The sequence below is a fragment of the Dreissena polymorpha genome, chromosome 6 (assembly GCF_020536995.1).
Source record: "Dreissena polymorpha isolate Duluth1 chromosome 6, UMN_Dpol_1.0, whole genome shotgun sequence".
Taxonomy (NCBI): domain Eukaryota; kingdom Metazoa; phylum Mollusca; class Bivalvia; order Myida; family Dreissenidae; genus Dreissena; species Dreissena polymorpha.
The window spans coordinates 38,815,365-38,831,296 of record NC_068360.1 but is presented as its reverse complement, the minus strand read 5'-3'; the positions used below and the strand labels follow the sequence as shown (position 1 = coordinate 38,831,296).

Sequence of the window (15,932 nt, the reverse complement as noted above, 5' to 3'; positions counted from 1 at the left end):
AAACTGGGCATAATGCATGTGAGTAAAGTGTCGTCCCAGATTAGCCTGTGCGGACTGCACAGGCTAATCAGGGACAACACTTTCCGCTTTTATGACATTTTTTCATTTTAATGAAGTCTCTTCTTAGCAAAAATCCAATTTCAGGGTAAAGTGTCGTCCCTGATTAGCCTGTGCGGACTGCACAGGCTTATCTGGGACAACACTTTACGCACATGTATTATGACAAGTTTTGTCAGAACGCGACTCATATGAATGTTTTGCGAGAATAAAACAAATTTGTAGCTCCCCTATCCTTTCCCAATCTGTTTTTTTTCTTCATCTTAATTCAATATGCAAATAAGCATTGGTAACAAGGTTCAGGTGCACTTTTTTAACTATTTAAAAGAAGCTGCAAAGAGAAAATGTAAAAGTCTGTGAAATCCTGCTTTTACTGGGATTTAACATATATCTTACTTTGCATTGTGGGTAAGGTGCTTTTATAAAAATCTAATTGTTAAACATATGTTGTAAATATGTAATAAATGTATAATATGACCATATAAATAGGAATTTTAATAAGCAGTGTGCTGGTTGGTCAATTCAGTTGAAACGACTGATTGCACTTGTTCCAATAGACTTATAACGATGTTTGACCACTGTCACTGTTTGACCACTGTCATATGTATTATATGACTGTCGGGTAATGATGATGATAATGATAATGATGATGTTGATGACAACACTGATGAATATGTTGATAATGATGATGGTTATGATGATGATGGTGATGGTTGTGTTGGTGGTGGTGATGATGATGATGATGATGATGATGATGATGATGATGATGATGATGATGGCGATGATGATGATGATTATGATTTTGGCAGATATTGAATGCAGTCATTAAATGCTTTATATTGATAAATGTAATCATTGGATCAAACAAGCTCCAGTAAAAAAAAACAAGAACAACACTTAAAGAAAGAAAAAAGTAACCATAAACTGGGCTCAAACCACTGACCCCTGGAGTAAAGTCTAACACTTCGACCACTCGGCCATCCGTCCTCATACAACGAGTCCTGTATTTTATACTTTATATAAGCAATCCTAGTAGTGTCACCAAATATAACGACAACAACAGAACTCTCCAAATTATTCAAACGTTTCGCGTTGCAACGCTACAAATGATCCTGTTTCTAGCTACAAATGATCCTGTTTCTGTGTTTATAAACCAAATTAGAGGGGGGCTCGAAAACTAAGTATGTTTCACAGCTACTTGACGCACGCGCGGTGAGTAAACGTTCGTCAATGTTTCACCATAACACATCAAGATCAAGATCAACGCTTTATAATTTTCAGGTTTTTAAATCGTCAAAAGATGCATATTATTCAGTAATACTGTTTCCTCGCGAATATCATAACTATAACGAAACATTTCGAATCTGAAACATTTGTATAATTTTGTCAATTTACCAAAACGTGAAAAGGCCGCTTAAAGTAAAATTGCACTTCTTCAGAAACGTTAACTTTGTTTTCTCGACTACTGGTATACATACGGCGTGGAATTGAACGTATAATATGTGGTGTTGATACCGATTATAGCTCTTTGTGGGGTTCGTCTACAACTAATGCAATGATTAGCAACGGCACTAAATAATGTACATGTATTCACATTGGAAACGACTGGAAATCGTCAGGATGGCTTGTTCCTCCCATTGCGGCACGTGCGTGTTTCTTGGGCTGTCACCGGCACTACAAATCAATGAGTCGGTGTTAACAACTGTTATTAGTCCAGGGACAAAAATCCTGTAGTGTTTTTCCCGGTTAGCTATTCATGGGTTTTATTACAACAATAACAATCACTAGCAACGACACTAAATATAATACTCACGCTGACATCGACTGGAATCCTCGTCAGGATGGCACCAAACGTCATCGTCGTCTTCGAGGGAAACTCGTCGGCTTCACTCGTCTGTTCGTCGGCTACACTTGTCGGCTCGTCGGGTACACGTCACGGAATGGCAATTATACCTTCTGGGAATGGCCCTCCAGGGAAATACGTGTTATGACACAATCACAGGCTAACATATATAGTCACAGGCTCACTTATACCTTCTGGGAAAACCCCTCCAGTGAAACACGTATTATGGCACACTCACAGGCTAACATACACAGTCACATATACAATACAATTCAACACAATACCATATAATATACATGCTCACAATTTCTCCTGACAATACTCACAAAGGCAAATAATCCTTTCAGCGCTTTGATTATTTATGCAGTTGTTAGTGGGGTTTAACCTTTAAACGGTGTTCAGGTATGATTGATACTCTTGTAACAGGTAAATTAATTAAAGGTAAAATAAAAAAATAATAATTAAACTCAACATTTTAATGTGCCAAAGGCATTGTGCAATATTTAAACATATATCTCATATTTGTGCCCAATATCTCGACATGACATGTCTGCAGTATGGAGAAGGCACGAATGTTTTTGTTGACTTTGACAAGTATAAATTAAGATTAAAAATCAGTTATGATTCGAATTTAAAAAGTTCATATAAAAAATATGCTATATTAACTTTGTCTTTAATCAAAGCATTTTGCCCACCTTTCTGTGTACACAACTGGTCAATTAAGAAGTGCTTTCTTAATGAAAATGTTGTCAAGGCGGAAAGTGTCGTTCCTGATGAGCCAGTTTTCGTAGAAGGAGACTCAATTGTGTTTTAGTCTAACCAGTTTGTTCTCGTTCCTGCAGGATGAACGTGATCCAATGGGACCGGCGCCGGACTCAGCAGCTGATAGTTGCCGTGGTGATCCTGTGTCTGGTCCTCTACTTCCTCCTCCCCACAGGCAGCACACGCAGGTACAGCACCCACACACCAAAACATTGGGGAAGTTGTCAGTTACTTAGTTTAAACCTATTTTGTTTAGCGTGATTGACTCGAAAGCCCCTAATGCTTATTGGAACGCTCTCGAGTCTGTTTCCTGGGTAAAACCAGCACTTTAGTGTCTTAGTTTAAATCTATTTATTTTAGCTTGATTGCATCAAAAGCCTCACGCTCTCGAGTCAGTTTCCTGGGCCTATAACCAGTACTTGGTATCTTTGGGGAAGATCTAGAGAACGCTCCCGGAGTTTGGATCAAACCAGTGTTCTCCTGATCGCTTGGCGAACACCTTATCCATTACACCACGGCGAATTTTAATGTCTAATGCGGGATATAAAGAACGCTGTCACAGTGGGGATTGAACCCAGGATGTCCCGTACATCTTACCCACTATGCCACAGCTACTGAACGTTTATGGCCAATTTTCTTCAAACTTAGAACATTTGTTTTCATGATATGTCAGTCATGTTTAAAAACGGGTAATATGGGTAAAAAACTAGAACTTACAGAAATAGTTTGTGAACAATCTTAAGGCCACATTTATCGCCAAATGGTCTTTAAACTTGGTTAAATATTAATCTAAATCAAATATAACAAAACCTTTGTAACCACTTAACATTTGTGAAATATTCATGAAACTTGTTGTGATATTTAGTTTGAACAAACTTGGTTGCCATGTTTTTCTAATGTGCTTTTAGTTTAACTTAGTGAATAGTACTAGACACATTTTGACCCACTTCTTGAAAAACAAAATGTAAAAATGTATGTCTGGGCGGAGTTTGAAAATGATTGTGGTTTGTTAAAAGCATGACTGCCAGAGGCAATATTCTTAAAGTCATTTGGTAAACATAGAGACAATAACCTGCTCAGAACAGTCCAGTGCCTTGTAGTGTCAGGTGGGCACCTGGAAAAACAGGGCTTAATGCATGTCTGTTTAAGTGTCATCCCAGATAAGCCTGAGCAGTTTGCATAGGATATTCAGGGACAACACTTTTTGCCTAGACAGGATTTTTGTTTATAAGAGACTTTTTAAAACAAATTATTCCATAAAAGCGGAAAGAGTCGTCCCTGATTCGACTGTGCAGACTGCACAGGCTACTGTGTAGACTGCACAGGCTAGTCTGGGAACACACTTAACACACATGCATTGAACTCCTTTTCAAGAAAGCACTGCTCAAGTGTGTACATTCCTCTACAGATCTCCATATGCACCAACATATAAAGTACGTCACAAACTCTCCCACTGGCACACAGAAATCCAGAAGAACGACACGCTGTTCAAACTTGTCACTGAACAGAAATTCCTACACCCGGACTCGAGTGCCGCATTTAAGCAGTATTTCAGGCCTCAGGTCAGTTTGAATAAACTTGACCTAAAGAAAGATGCAGACCTAAAGGATTTTAACATTGATGTTGACGTGATAGTGTATCTTCACATACAGAAGGTTGGGGGCACAACGTTTAACAATCATCTTATCAATGACCTTGACAAGGGCTTCAATTGCGGCTGCACAAAAGATGTTATTACCAATCCTTGCCTCTGCAAGTAAGTTTTCTTTATTTATCTTTTCACGCTCAGATATTCAATTTGATGCCATTGTAGTCCCTTAGAAAATTATATTAAAGACCTTTCTTACTAGTTTTTAAGGTTTCATTACGAACACTCAAATAATAAATTGATGACCAGCAAACGGCATAAAACCTGAACAGACCTTAAGTTACTTGCAGGCTGTTCTGGTTTTTTACTGTTTGCATAGAGCCATTTTCACTTTGCGTATGAGCGGGTAAGTGTTCATGCAATTTTAATGCATTGTAAAATCAAGAGATAAGGATATTTTAGATGATTTCATTCTATGTTATGTAAAGTCAGCCATGTTGTGTCATAAGCCAACAGGGTAGCACCCAACCAGACAGTGCAAATACTCAGGCTGGTCTGGTGCTACCTTTTGCAACATATGATATGAAACGCATTACGCTGCTATTTTCACAGGAACAAGAATGGTTACATTTGGTTGTTCAGCTGGTTCACAGTTGGCTGGCCGTGTGGGCTGCATGCTGATTGGACGATGCTACACGAGTGTATAGACACGGCCATGAATGATCTTGAAGAACAGACCAGGAAACGCAGGTAGTAGCAGTGATATCAAACCTCCGGAGTTAAAACCTCCTGGGTTCAAACTTCTATGCGCCTTGTTTTGAGAAAACTGGGATTATTGCATGTATATAAAGTGTTGTTCCAGATAAGCCTGTGAGGTCTGCCTTGGCTAATCAGGAATGTCATTTCCCACTTTCACTTATTTTTAAATGTCCCCGGATCGAATGATTGGGGGTATATTGTTTTTGGCCTGTCTGTCTGTCATTGTATGTTTCTGTCTGTCCCAAAACTTTAACCTTGGTCATAACTTTTGCAATATTGATAATAGCAACTTGATATTTGGCATGCATGTGTATCTCATGGAGCCGCATATTTTGGGTGGTGGAATGTCAAGGTCATCCTTCAAGGTAAAAGGTTAAATATATGGCTTCAAAGCGGCCCAATCGGGGGCAATTATAAACAAAAGTCAATTATAGGCAGAAAGTGTTGACTCCCTGTCTTGACTGTGCAGATTGCGCAGGCTAATCAAAGAGGACACTTTTTGCACATGCATTGTTAAAGAATGAGGCTCAATTATCTTTAGTTTTTCACTGGTTTATGCAGTGGTTTTTTTCTGTTCACTGCTGCTATATCATAGCCTTCGAGTCACATTTTATGAGTGTTTGTGCATAAGTGCCTTTAATAGTAAGTTCATTTCGGAGCTTTTAGGCAATGACTAGGTCTTATTCCAACTGCATAAAACAGTATTGCATCATATTCTGTAGGTATTTCTACATCACATTATTGAGAGACCCTGTGTTGCTGTACATTATACAATATTGTGTCATATTTAATAAGTATTTCTACATCACATTGTTAAGAGACCATGTGTGGGTGTACATTATACAATATTGTCTCATATTCTGTAGGTATTTCTACATCAAATAGTTGATAGACCCCATATCACTGTACATAATATAATGTTGTGTCTTATTTTGTAGGTTCATGTTGTATTTCTACAACACATAGTTGAGAGACCCTGTGTCGCTGCACATTAAACAATATTGTGTAATATTATGTAGGTATTTGTACATCACGTTGCTAAGAGACCCTGTGTCATTGTACATTATTGTTTCATATGATGTAGGTATTTCTACATCACGTTGCTAAGAGACCCTGTGTCACGGTACCTGAGCGAGTGGCAGCATCAGAGACTTGGCCAACACTGGGAAGACGCCAAACTGCAATGTGGCGGGAAACGGGTCGAGCTCTTTGACATCCGCCCGTGCTTCTACGACACCTGGCATGGTGTATCGCTTGACGAGTTCATGGAATGCAGGTCACAATATACTTATTCTATCCCTTATGTAATTTAATGTAAAACTTTCAAAGTAGGGACCTCCATTACCATACATTTCCTTAAAGAGCACTCTGAGCGTACTGCAGTTAAGAAATACAAAAGGTATGCCACGCTAGATATTAAAAAGAACTTTTGAATCAAAGTCACATTTTTTTCACAGTTTTTTTCCAGCTACTTAATAGTTGATTCTATCCTGCCACTTAAGACAATATTTCATTGCATATCTAAATTATTTAGTATACTGTAACCTGCAGGGACAATCTGGCATTGAATCGACAGACGCGCATGATTGCAGATTTGACGAAGAGCAACTGCTACTATAGGCGGGGCATCACTCCAGAGAAAAGGGCCGAGGCTCAGTTGGAGAGTGCAAAACAGAATCTGCTACAAATGCCGTTCTTTGGACTCACAGAGCGACAGACGGAGACACAACATCTGTTTGAGAAGACGTTCGGTCGGAAGTTCAAAACGAGCTTCACGTATTTGAATGATGCTGAGGAAGAGGATATGATCTCGGAGGACGAATTCATGCACTTGATGCAGCACATTGAGCTGGACATGCAGCTGTATCTGTACGCGGCGGAACTCTTTAAGGAAAAATTGAGGACTGTGATTTAACCCTTTACCTTATAGATACATATTTTTACACATGTGTAGTCACTTAGAAAGTTAATTTTAACTTAAGACCTTTCTTACTAGATTCAAGTTTTAAAGGCTTCATTTCCAACCCTAAGATACTGATGAGCAGCAAACAACATAAAACCTTAACAGACTGCTAGTTACTCGCAGGCTGTGCTGGTTTTATGCTGTTTGCACATAGCCATTTTCACTTTGATTCTGAGATTGAAAGGATTAACATGTTGTATCATCTTTGTGCCTGTTTGTCTGTGTTTGGAGGTGCAGTGATTGAAAGAAGCTCAAATCCATGTAAGCCATGTGCTGGTAAACTTGAACTGGGAAGGGTGCATAGCAGGGGTTGAATATTGAACAACTCTACTGTCAATTTTCTGTTTGTTGGGTTATACTGTTTATGCACACTGTCTTTTGCATTCCCATTCTTGGGTCAATAGAATATTTGTATCTTGTTCTGAGAAAACTGGGCATAATGAATGTGCGTAAAGTGCAGTCTGAACAGGCTTATCAGGGACGACACTTTCCGTTTTAACTAGATTTTCGGTATAAAGGAACTTCCTTTAAACGAAAAATACCATTTAAGCGGAAAGTGTCGTCCCTGATTAGCGGACTGCACAGGCTAATCTGGGACAACACTTTACACACATGCATTAAGCCCAGTTTTCTCAGATGGCGGCTCATTTGTATTGCTTCACACAACCAGTGTTATTAGTTATACTCTGTGACTGAGTTGGTAAGCAGTTATTTTTATGCCCCATTTCGAAGAAAAGGGGGTATATAGTTTTCGCACTGTCAGTCTGTCACACTTTTCGTGTCTGCTCTCTAATACAAATAGTTTTCATCCGATCTTTACCAAACTTGGTCAGAAGTTGTATGTAGGGTCAAATACTAGGTCACGGGGTCACTTAAGTGCATTTTTCAATGATTTCGTATTTAGGTTTCTAAAAATTGCTCATAACTTCTATCAAAGCGTTTATAGGGGGCATATGTCATCCTATGGTGGCAGCTCTTGTTAATACACAAAACACTGTATTATGTGAATTTGGAATAAAATATCAAGGTTACTATGGACACCATTTTCTGTAATTTTTATAGAAAACTGTTTATTCCATTTTCTCTATGTATGTTTGTTCCCATCTGTATATTCAGTAAGTATGAGCTCTTGAATTATTCACTAACAGTAATTGTGATAATTTTCACTGCATTTTTAAATTGTGTTCATTAATGATTGGACATGTTATCATTTTGAAGTTAAAAAAAAAGTCCATACCAAGATACTGTTTGGTAGTAAAATCATTTTACATAATACTGTTATGTGTGAAGGTGTCTACTTGATGTATACTTTGTCATTATAAAATTATACTGCATATGAAATATTGTTGAAAAAAGTTTATTTTAAGATTGATTTTTGTTATTCCAACTTCACAGAATATTGTGACAAAAGTACTCAATTATTATGCAATTGATGATGTAATCTCAGTAGATCATCTAGATATATGAGCCTTGTTCTGAGAAAACTGGGCTTAATGCATGTGCATAAAGTGTCATCCCAGATTAGCCTGTGTCAGGGATGACACTTTCCGCTTTTTTGGTATTTTTAGTTTCAAGGAAGTCCTTCCTTACCTAAAATCAAGTTTAGGCGGACTGCACAGTCTAATCTGGGATAACACTTTACGCACATGCATTAAGCCTAGTTTTCTCAGAACAAGGCTCATATTATAGCAAGCCATTTGTACCTATATGCATTCCCTATGAATTTTGTATACATAAGTTACAATGTAATCAAAATCAAATATATTATTATATAATTATATATATATATATACATTTTAATAACTTGTATTTGGGATTTAATTTTAGGTTTTTTTTATAAATGTTTACTATATTCAGCTACAAAAGAAACTAATAAAACTTGAAAAAATTGACATCTTCAAAATTTGTCACAAAATCTTTGAACTTCTACTTTGTGGCCATGTCTGAAGAATTCCCTTAAACTATGACGGGACACCACATTTATTAATTGTTTAGGATTAATCAAATTGCATTTTCATCCATATAATGTGTCCAATGAAAAAAATGCCAACGGGTAATATTTGTCCAGTATATAATTTTGGACATTCAATTAATATCTGAGACGTACATAGCATGATGGGATGGAGTGTTGCACGCAAAAAGAGGGTCTAGGGTCAAAGTCACAATTCAAGATTAAAAGTACAAACTCAGATTTAACCACTTAGATACGTATTTGTACGCATTTGTAGTCCCTCAGAAAGTTCAATTTAATTTAAGGCCTTTCTAACTAGATTCAAGTTTTAAAGGCTTCATTTCCAACCCCTAGATACTGATACAGCATAAAACCTGAACAGGCTGCACATAACCATTTTTACTTTGCTTTGAAGTTGTAAAGGGTTAAATCTATACATGTATTACCATACCACAACTAGTGTTGAACTTATGGCTATTGCTATAAGGAACACTTATTATTTATGGGTTAATTTAATTTAACGAAATATTCGTTACTTTAGAGTGTTTATGTTACTTTAAAAATGATGAGACGTGCAGTATGTTCTTATTATCTCAACGTACCAAAGCAAGATCAAATTCTGGACATTGATTTTAAACTCATTGTCTGGAAGAAAACTTGTTCATGGATGAGTTTTGGAATCACTTGAGACAGGATTGACAAGCATAATAGCTGGGAGTGTTGCTGAAAAGACCTTTACCATTAGGTCCAATGTTAAGGTCATAAGTAAATGAAATCAGCCACTAACACTTAACATAATTTACAAGTCAACTACCAAAGAGTGGGGCATGGCAGACCCGATTCCTAAGGTCAAAGTTCAAGGTTACAATTGTTGTTTAAAGGAAGCATATAAGAAATGAGTCGTGCTCTGTGAAAAGGGGGTTTAATGCATGTGCATAAAGTGTCATGCCAGATTAGCCTGTGCATTCCTCACAGGCTTATCAAGGACTATACTTTCCGCTTTTATGATACTTTTCGTTTAAAGAGTCTCTTCTTTGCAAAAATCCAGTTAAGGCGCAAAAAGTCATCTCTGATTAGGCTGTGCGGACTGCACAGGCTAATCTGGGATGACACTTCATGCACATGCACTAAACTTCTCTTTCACAGCGTGCGGCTCAAATCAATTGAGACTTTGTCCAACCTTTACCAGTAAGAAAAATATATTGCCTGCCATATCTTTGTTACCATGAAAGTCTTGTTTGACTTCACAAGAAGTATGCTGAAAACATGATTACGAGCAAGGTTAAGTAAGTCCATTGAAAAATTATGCATACAGGCACAAGGTGTGATCACCTACTTTCCCACAGCAACAGTGGATAGCAACGACAGAATCAAAGGCTGCATAACAATCATCAGAAACATCTTTAATGATAATACACTGAAATACAGCTGTTAACAAGAAAATAAATACACAAACACGAATTAACATTAATGGTTTTTCGATTTTCCTTAAATCATCAATTCAAAATAATGATATACAAAAACAAAATCGTAATTATTATTAAAACACATGAGAACTGGCGTTAATTCTAATACAATAGATATTAAAGATATTATTTTTATACAAAACTATATTAAACTACATGTCAAGAACGTGAAAAAAATGTCATTTCAATAGTCAATGAGATAAAAAATAAATTTTATTAAATACTGATTTTTTTTATTAAAAGATATCAATACAGCAAAAATAATAATCGGTATATTAGGTAAAACACACATACATGTAGATCTTGCTTTTTCTTCACAATTTCAATTAAAAAATGAATGTTTCACAAGAAATCAGCCTGATTTTACACTTCCTTCATTGTAACAAATTGTCCTCCTTTCATCGGAATTTCACTCATATAAAACAGTAAAGTAGCAACGAACACATTACAAAAAGGTGAAGACATGAAATGTGAATAGAAGTCATTCTAGACTTGCTTTCACAAAGATTTCTGTTGTAATATTTACACTTAAAAAATCCTGAACCCTTACATGATTTAAACAAATAATGATGCATTGATTAATGAATACACCATTATTACTGATATTGTTCAAGTATATAAACCCTTTTCCACAAAGATACATATTTTGACCTATTTGAAGTCCCTTAGAAAATTGATTGTTATTAAAGGCCTTTCTTACAAGATTCAAGTTTCAAAGGCTTCATTTCCAACCCTTAGATACTGATGAGCAGCAAACAGCATAAAACCTGAACAGACGTATCATGCGGTGTCTCAGCTGGGTCTACGCCGTTTGCTTTAAGGAATATCTGTAAGAAATATTCTAACTATAGAAACAAGAAACCGTCGGAGACGGGTGATGCTCCCCAAAGGTTTTTTGTCACAATATTGCACTATATATGGAGATAAAAGGAAACGTCTTGAGGGGCATAACTTTGGACAAAATAATACGATGGATGGTTTAGCAACTTAAAAATTTCAAAGGGCCATAACTCTCTAAATAAATCATCTAACCAGAACCCCCAAATAACATGCGCATCTCCTCAAGGTAGTTAAGCTTCCCATAAAGCTTCATTGAATTCCAGTCAGTAGTTGGGGAGAAATAGCCCACACTAGAATTGCACTATATGTACAGTTTATAGAAAATTTCAAAGGGTCATAACTCTGTGAAAAATCATCCGACCATAACCGGCTGATAATATATGCACATCTCTTGTTGGTAGTGAAGCTTCCCATAAAGTTTCATTGAATTCCCGTAATAAGTTGCTGAGCAATAGCTCGGACAAGAATTGCACTATATGAACAATGGAAAATTTCAAAGGGCCATAACTCTGTAAAAAATCATCCGACGAGAACTGGCTAATAATATGCACATCTCCTCTTGGTAGTGAAGCTTGTCATAAAGTTTCATTGAATTCCAGTCATTAGTTGCTGAGAAATAGTCAAGACAAGAATTGCACTATATGTACAGTTAATGGAAAATTTCAAAGGGCCATAACTCTGTGAAAAATCATCTGACCAGAACCGGCTGATAATATGCACCTCTTAGTAGTGAAGCTTCCCATTAAGTTTAATTGAATTCCGGTCATTAATTGTTGAGAAATAGCCCAGACAAAAATTGTGGGGAGCATAATAAATATACTATAAATCCCTAATTTTTTGAAATAAATTGATCTAATTTAGAAGGATGGGAGAGTCCAGTAGGCATTAATGGGTTTCTCCCATCGTTCTAATTTGGATCAATTTATTTCCAAAATTAGGGATGTCTAGTATATTTATTTCTATATTTATAATATTTCTTAAAGAAATTCCTTTAAGCAAACAGCGCAGTCCCAGATGAGACGCTGCATCATGTGGCGTCTCATCTGGGTCTACGCTGTTTGCCAAGGCCTTTTTTCAAGACGCTAGGCATAAATGGGATAATTGGTTTTAATGACGGTGGATGGTATTAAAATTGGTTTTAATGATGATGAATGATATTTAAATGGGTTGTTAGAATAGCAAAGAATGGAATTTGAATTAGTTGCAATAACAGTGAATGGCATTTCAATCAGTTTCTATAACTGTTAATTTCATTTACACTGGTTCCGATAACATTTTAATTTGTACCAATGACAGTAAATTGCATTTAGGAAACAATTGTGTTCATGACGATGCTCATATGAGGCGTCAGCAGTTATCACATTAAGAAACAATTACACAAGGTAACCAACCATTATTCATTCTGAGTTGTTATACTCATTAATAGATTTTTGGGCTATTGTCTAACTACTAATTTTCGGACATGTTTCCATGAAGATTCGCAAATGCTCCTTCTCACTTCTCAGCCAAGTGATACATTTATTGAAAAAACCAACAGTAACAGACAAAAACAAAAATAGGAAATCAAAGTAAGAAACATAAAATGCTTCTTTCATTGTATGAATAAAAGACTGTATAAATAGCAACTTCCCTAATTTTGACGATTTCAGTTGATTTTAAACCTATGACTTCAAAGCAAATGGAAAGTCTTCTCTGGAGCTACTCATGCCGCATATGGCATAAGACCCATTTTCCCATGATGTAGTTCTTATCGAAAACACCAACTTACACAAAACAGCTACACACATACAGTGGGACCATGCCTTAAGTTATTGCTAATAGGTTATTTAACGCACACCTAGGTTTGTTGTTGCAGGATGAGGAATTAAAAGTACGCACATTACAAACAAACAGCATTAACGTTTGCTAAACAACTATAAAACTATATCACAAACAAAATTTGTGTAAAACATTTTTAGGAAAATATTGCTTTGGTCGAAATAAAACTACTTGTACATCATAAAATCTCTACATCCATTACAAAACATACTACGGAATATAAATGTATCAAAACACACTGAAACTGAAAAACGTTTATGAAACTGTTTTAGAAAACAACAAATAACTACATCAACAAGTATAACATAATAGTATATTTACATATATTTACATGTATACTAATGGCACATTCATTCCCACAAGAAACTTGCTGAAAATAGCAATTTTTTCCCAAAAGTTTGGATCATTGCCCGATGAAAATCTGTGCAATTAGAAACACAGGCATGTGTATTAAGAACGACAAACGAAAATCCACAAACAAAACACTTTGCAACGTGTTTTAAAATGAAGGTAAATGAACATTGCTTAAAAAAACAAACAAGTGATATATAAAATTATAAGTAAAAAACACAATTTTTATCAAAATATTAAAGCAGTGGGAAAAATATCCACAGCAATCGTTCTTCAAAATAAATGTAATCAAATGTTTGGTAACAGCATCAAAACAAAAGAATATGTTTACCTATGATTAACTCATTTATGCCTAGCGTCTAGAAAAGGGGCCTTGGCAAACAGCATAGACCCAGGTGGCGCCTCATCACAAATATTCTAAATATAGAAATAAATATACTTGACATCCCCAATTTTGAAAATAAATTGATTCAATTTAGAAGGATGGGAGAGTTCATTAGGCATAAATGGGTGAATGAGAGTTAGCTCAATTTCTATGTTAAAAAATGTCAGGAAAGATCGTTAGCAACTTGCACCCAGATGTTTTGAAATAAAAGTTACAGGAATTAAGAAGTAAAAAAAAAAATAATAATTATTGCAAAATAATATGGAAATTGTGTAAAGGCTGTCCTTTTTAAAAACCTTTCACTTCCCTGGTTTGCCATAGTGATATTAAGATTATTGCATTGGTCACGTTTAATGGAATCTTCTCATGTTAAATTGACAAAAATAAAAAATAAATCAAATTTGCAAATGTTCGTTGTAGTTATGATATTTGCAAGCTAACAGTAATACTGAACATTTACCAAACTCTAAAGTTTCCATAATATGCATTTTTAAAGATTACAAACCAAGCAAATTACAAAGCGTTACAAATGCAAAACAATTGAATAACTTGTAGAGTTCAGTTGTTATCGTTATATTTTGTGACATTAAGAGGATTGCTTTTATAATGTATAAAATACATCACTCACTGATATGGCACGAATGGCCGAGTGATTTATGTGCTAGTGTAAGACTAACCCTAACCCTATGTGCTAGACTTACTCCAATGGTCAGTGATAATAGCCCAGTTGCGATAAAAAAAATTCAGTCATTAACCCATTTAAGCCTAGTGGACTCTCCCATCCTTCTAAATTGGATCAATTTATTTCCAAAATTAGGGATGTCTGGTATATTTATTTCTATATTTAGAATATTTCTTAAGAAAATTCCTTAAAGCAAACAGCGCAGACCCAGATGAGACGCCGCATCATGCGGCGTCTCATCTGGGTCTACGATGTTTGCCAAGGCCTTTTTTTCTAGACGCTAGGCATAAATGGGTTAATTTTCTTTTTGATTTTTACTGGAGCTATTTAGATCCATTGTGTACATTTCTCCAAATTAAAGCATTTGATAACAAACTTCAATACAAGCCTAAATCTGTTAAAAGGTCCCTTTAACATGTCGCATGAAGATTACTCGTCTATGAAATATATCAGGTGGTCTGAGGGAATAATAAAAGTTAAGTATTGTTCAAGATCAGCCTAACTCTTTGTACTCCGCGCAGGCTAATCAGGAGCAACACTTTCCGCCGTATTTTATATTAAAGGAAGTCTATTCTATATACACATATCCAGTCATAAATGGAAAGTGTCATCCCACATTATAGCCTGTGCACTCTTTTGAGACGATACTTTAAGTACATGTACATGCCTTATGCCCAGTTTTCCTGGAACCTAAATAATGAAGTCGTGCTCTGAGAAAACTTGGCATAATGCATATGCGTAAAGTATCTTACCTGAATAGCCTGTGCAGTCCGCACCGGCTAATCAAGGACGACACTTTCCGCTTTTATGAGCCTAGTTTTCCCAACACGAGACTCATGTATTTGAATTTCTTACATAGTATGTGCATATACTTCTCAACTGAATAACTTTTATATAAACGCAAAAGAAGAAACTCACAAATTGATGACGATAATCCACATGAGCTCTTTATTGACTTGAAACATCATTTGTTTTTCCACAAATGATGAACGTTTGCAGGCTGAAAGAAACATGTGACTGGGCGTGCCTGTTTATTGTTTGGAACCCGGCAGTGATGAGGGGCTGTGTAAACAATATAGAGACGCGACCGAGACGCATCCACCGGGCATCCGCATGGGGTTCCTTGTATGGGAAACGAATGGGAAACGGGATTGCCCATTGCACATGCGCGTATGCCTAGTTTTCCTTGTGGTTTTCCTTGTGGTTATGCCTGGTTATTTATGGTTATGCTAATTAAGGGTGAACATACACTCACATATTTCTCTCACTTGTGGGCTGTGTATTATAAATATGAAGTTGAGGCCGAACGCGATTGTTTGGCCACTTTGTCAATATCCCCAAACCTATTTGTTATGCTGTATTATGGAAAAACAAAATAACTAATTGATCTCTGAAATTCTTCGTCGATAACTTGGAAAATACGTGTAGTACTAACAAGGCGTTTACAATCGGCAGAGTACTGTTAAC

The 15,932-nt window shown here is 36.2% G+C and overlaps 1 protein-coding gene across 8 annotated transcripts in view; it reads left to right on the top strand.

Moving 5' to 3' along the window:
- Nucleotides 1-2,271: 2,271 nt before the first annotated feature.
- Nucleotides 2,272-15,932, top strand: part of LOC127834391 (heparan-sulfate 6-O-sulfotransferase 1-A-like) — a 30,659-nt gene continuing 16,998 nt past the window's right edge. For 2 of the 8 annotated variants that reach the window (XR_008027912.1, XR_008027911.1), the window contains exons 1-6: nucleotides 2,326-2,466; nucleotides 2,743-2,850; nucleotides 4,071-4,418; nucleotides 4,863-5,000; nucleotides 6,094-6,285; nucleotides 6,561-6,993. Coding sequence is in view for 6 of the 8 variants with exons in the window: in XM_052360208.1 (XP_052216168.1) it covers nucleotides 2,447-2,466; nucleotides 2,743-2,850; nucleotides 4,071-4,418; nucleotides 4,863-5,000; nucleotides 6,094-6,285; nucleotides 6,561-6,924 (1,170 nt within the window). In the remaining 2 variants the exon portion in view is untranslated. Of the gene's footprint in view, nucleotides 2,467-2,742; nucleotides 2,851-4,070; nucleotides 4,419-4,862; nucleotides 5,001-6,093; nucleotides 6,286-6,560; nucleotides 8,345-15,932 lie in introns of those variants that run through there. The other 6 variants (XM_052360208.1, XM_052360213.1, XM_052360210.1 and 3 more) reach the window with 6 other exon arrangements.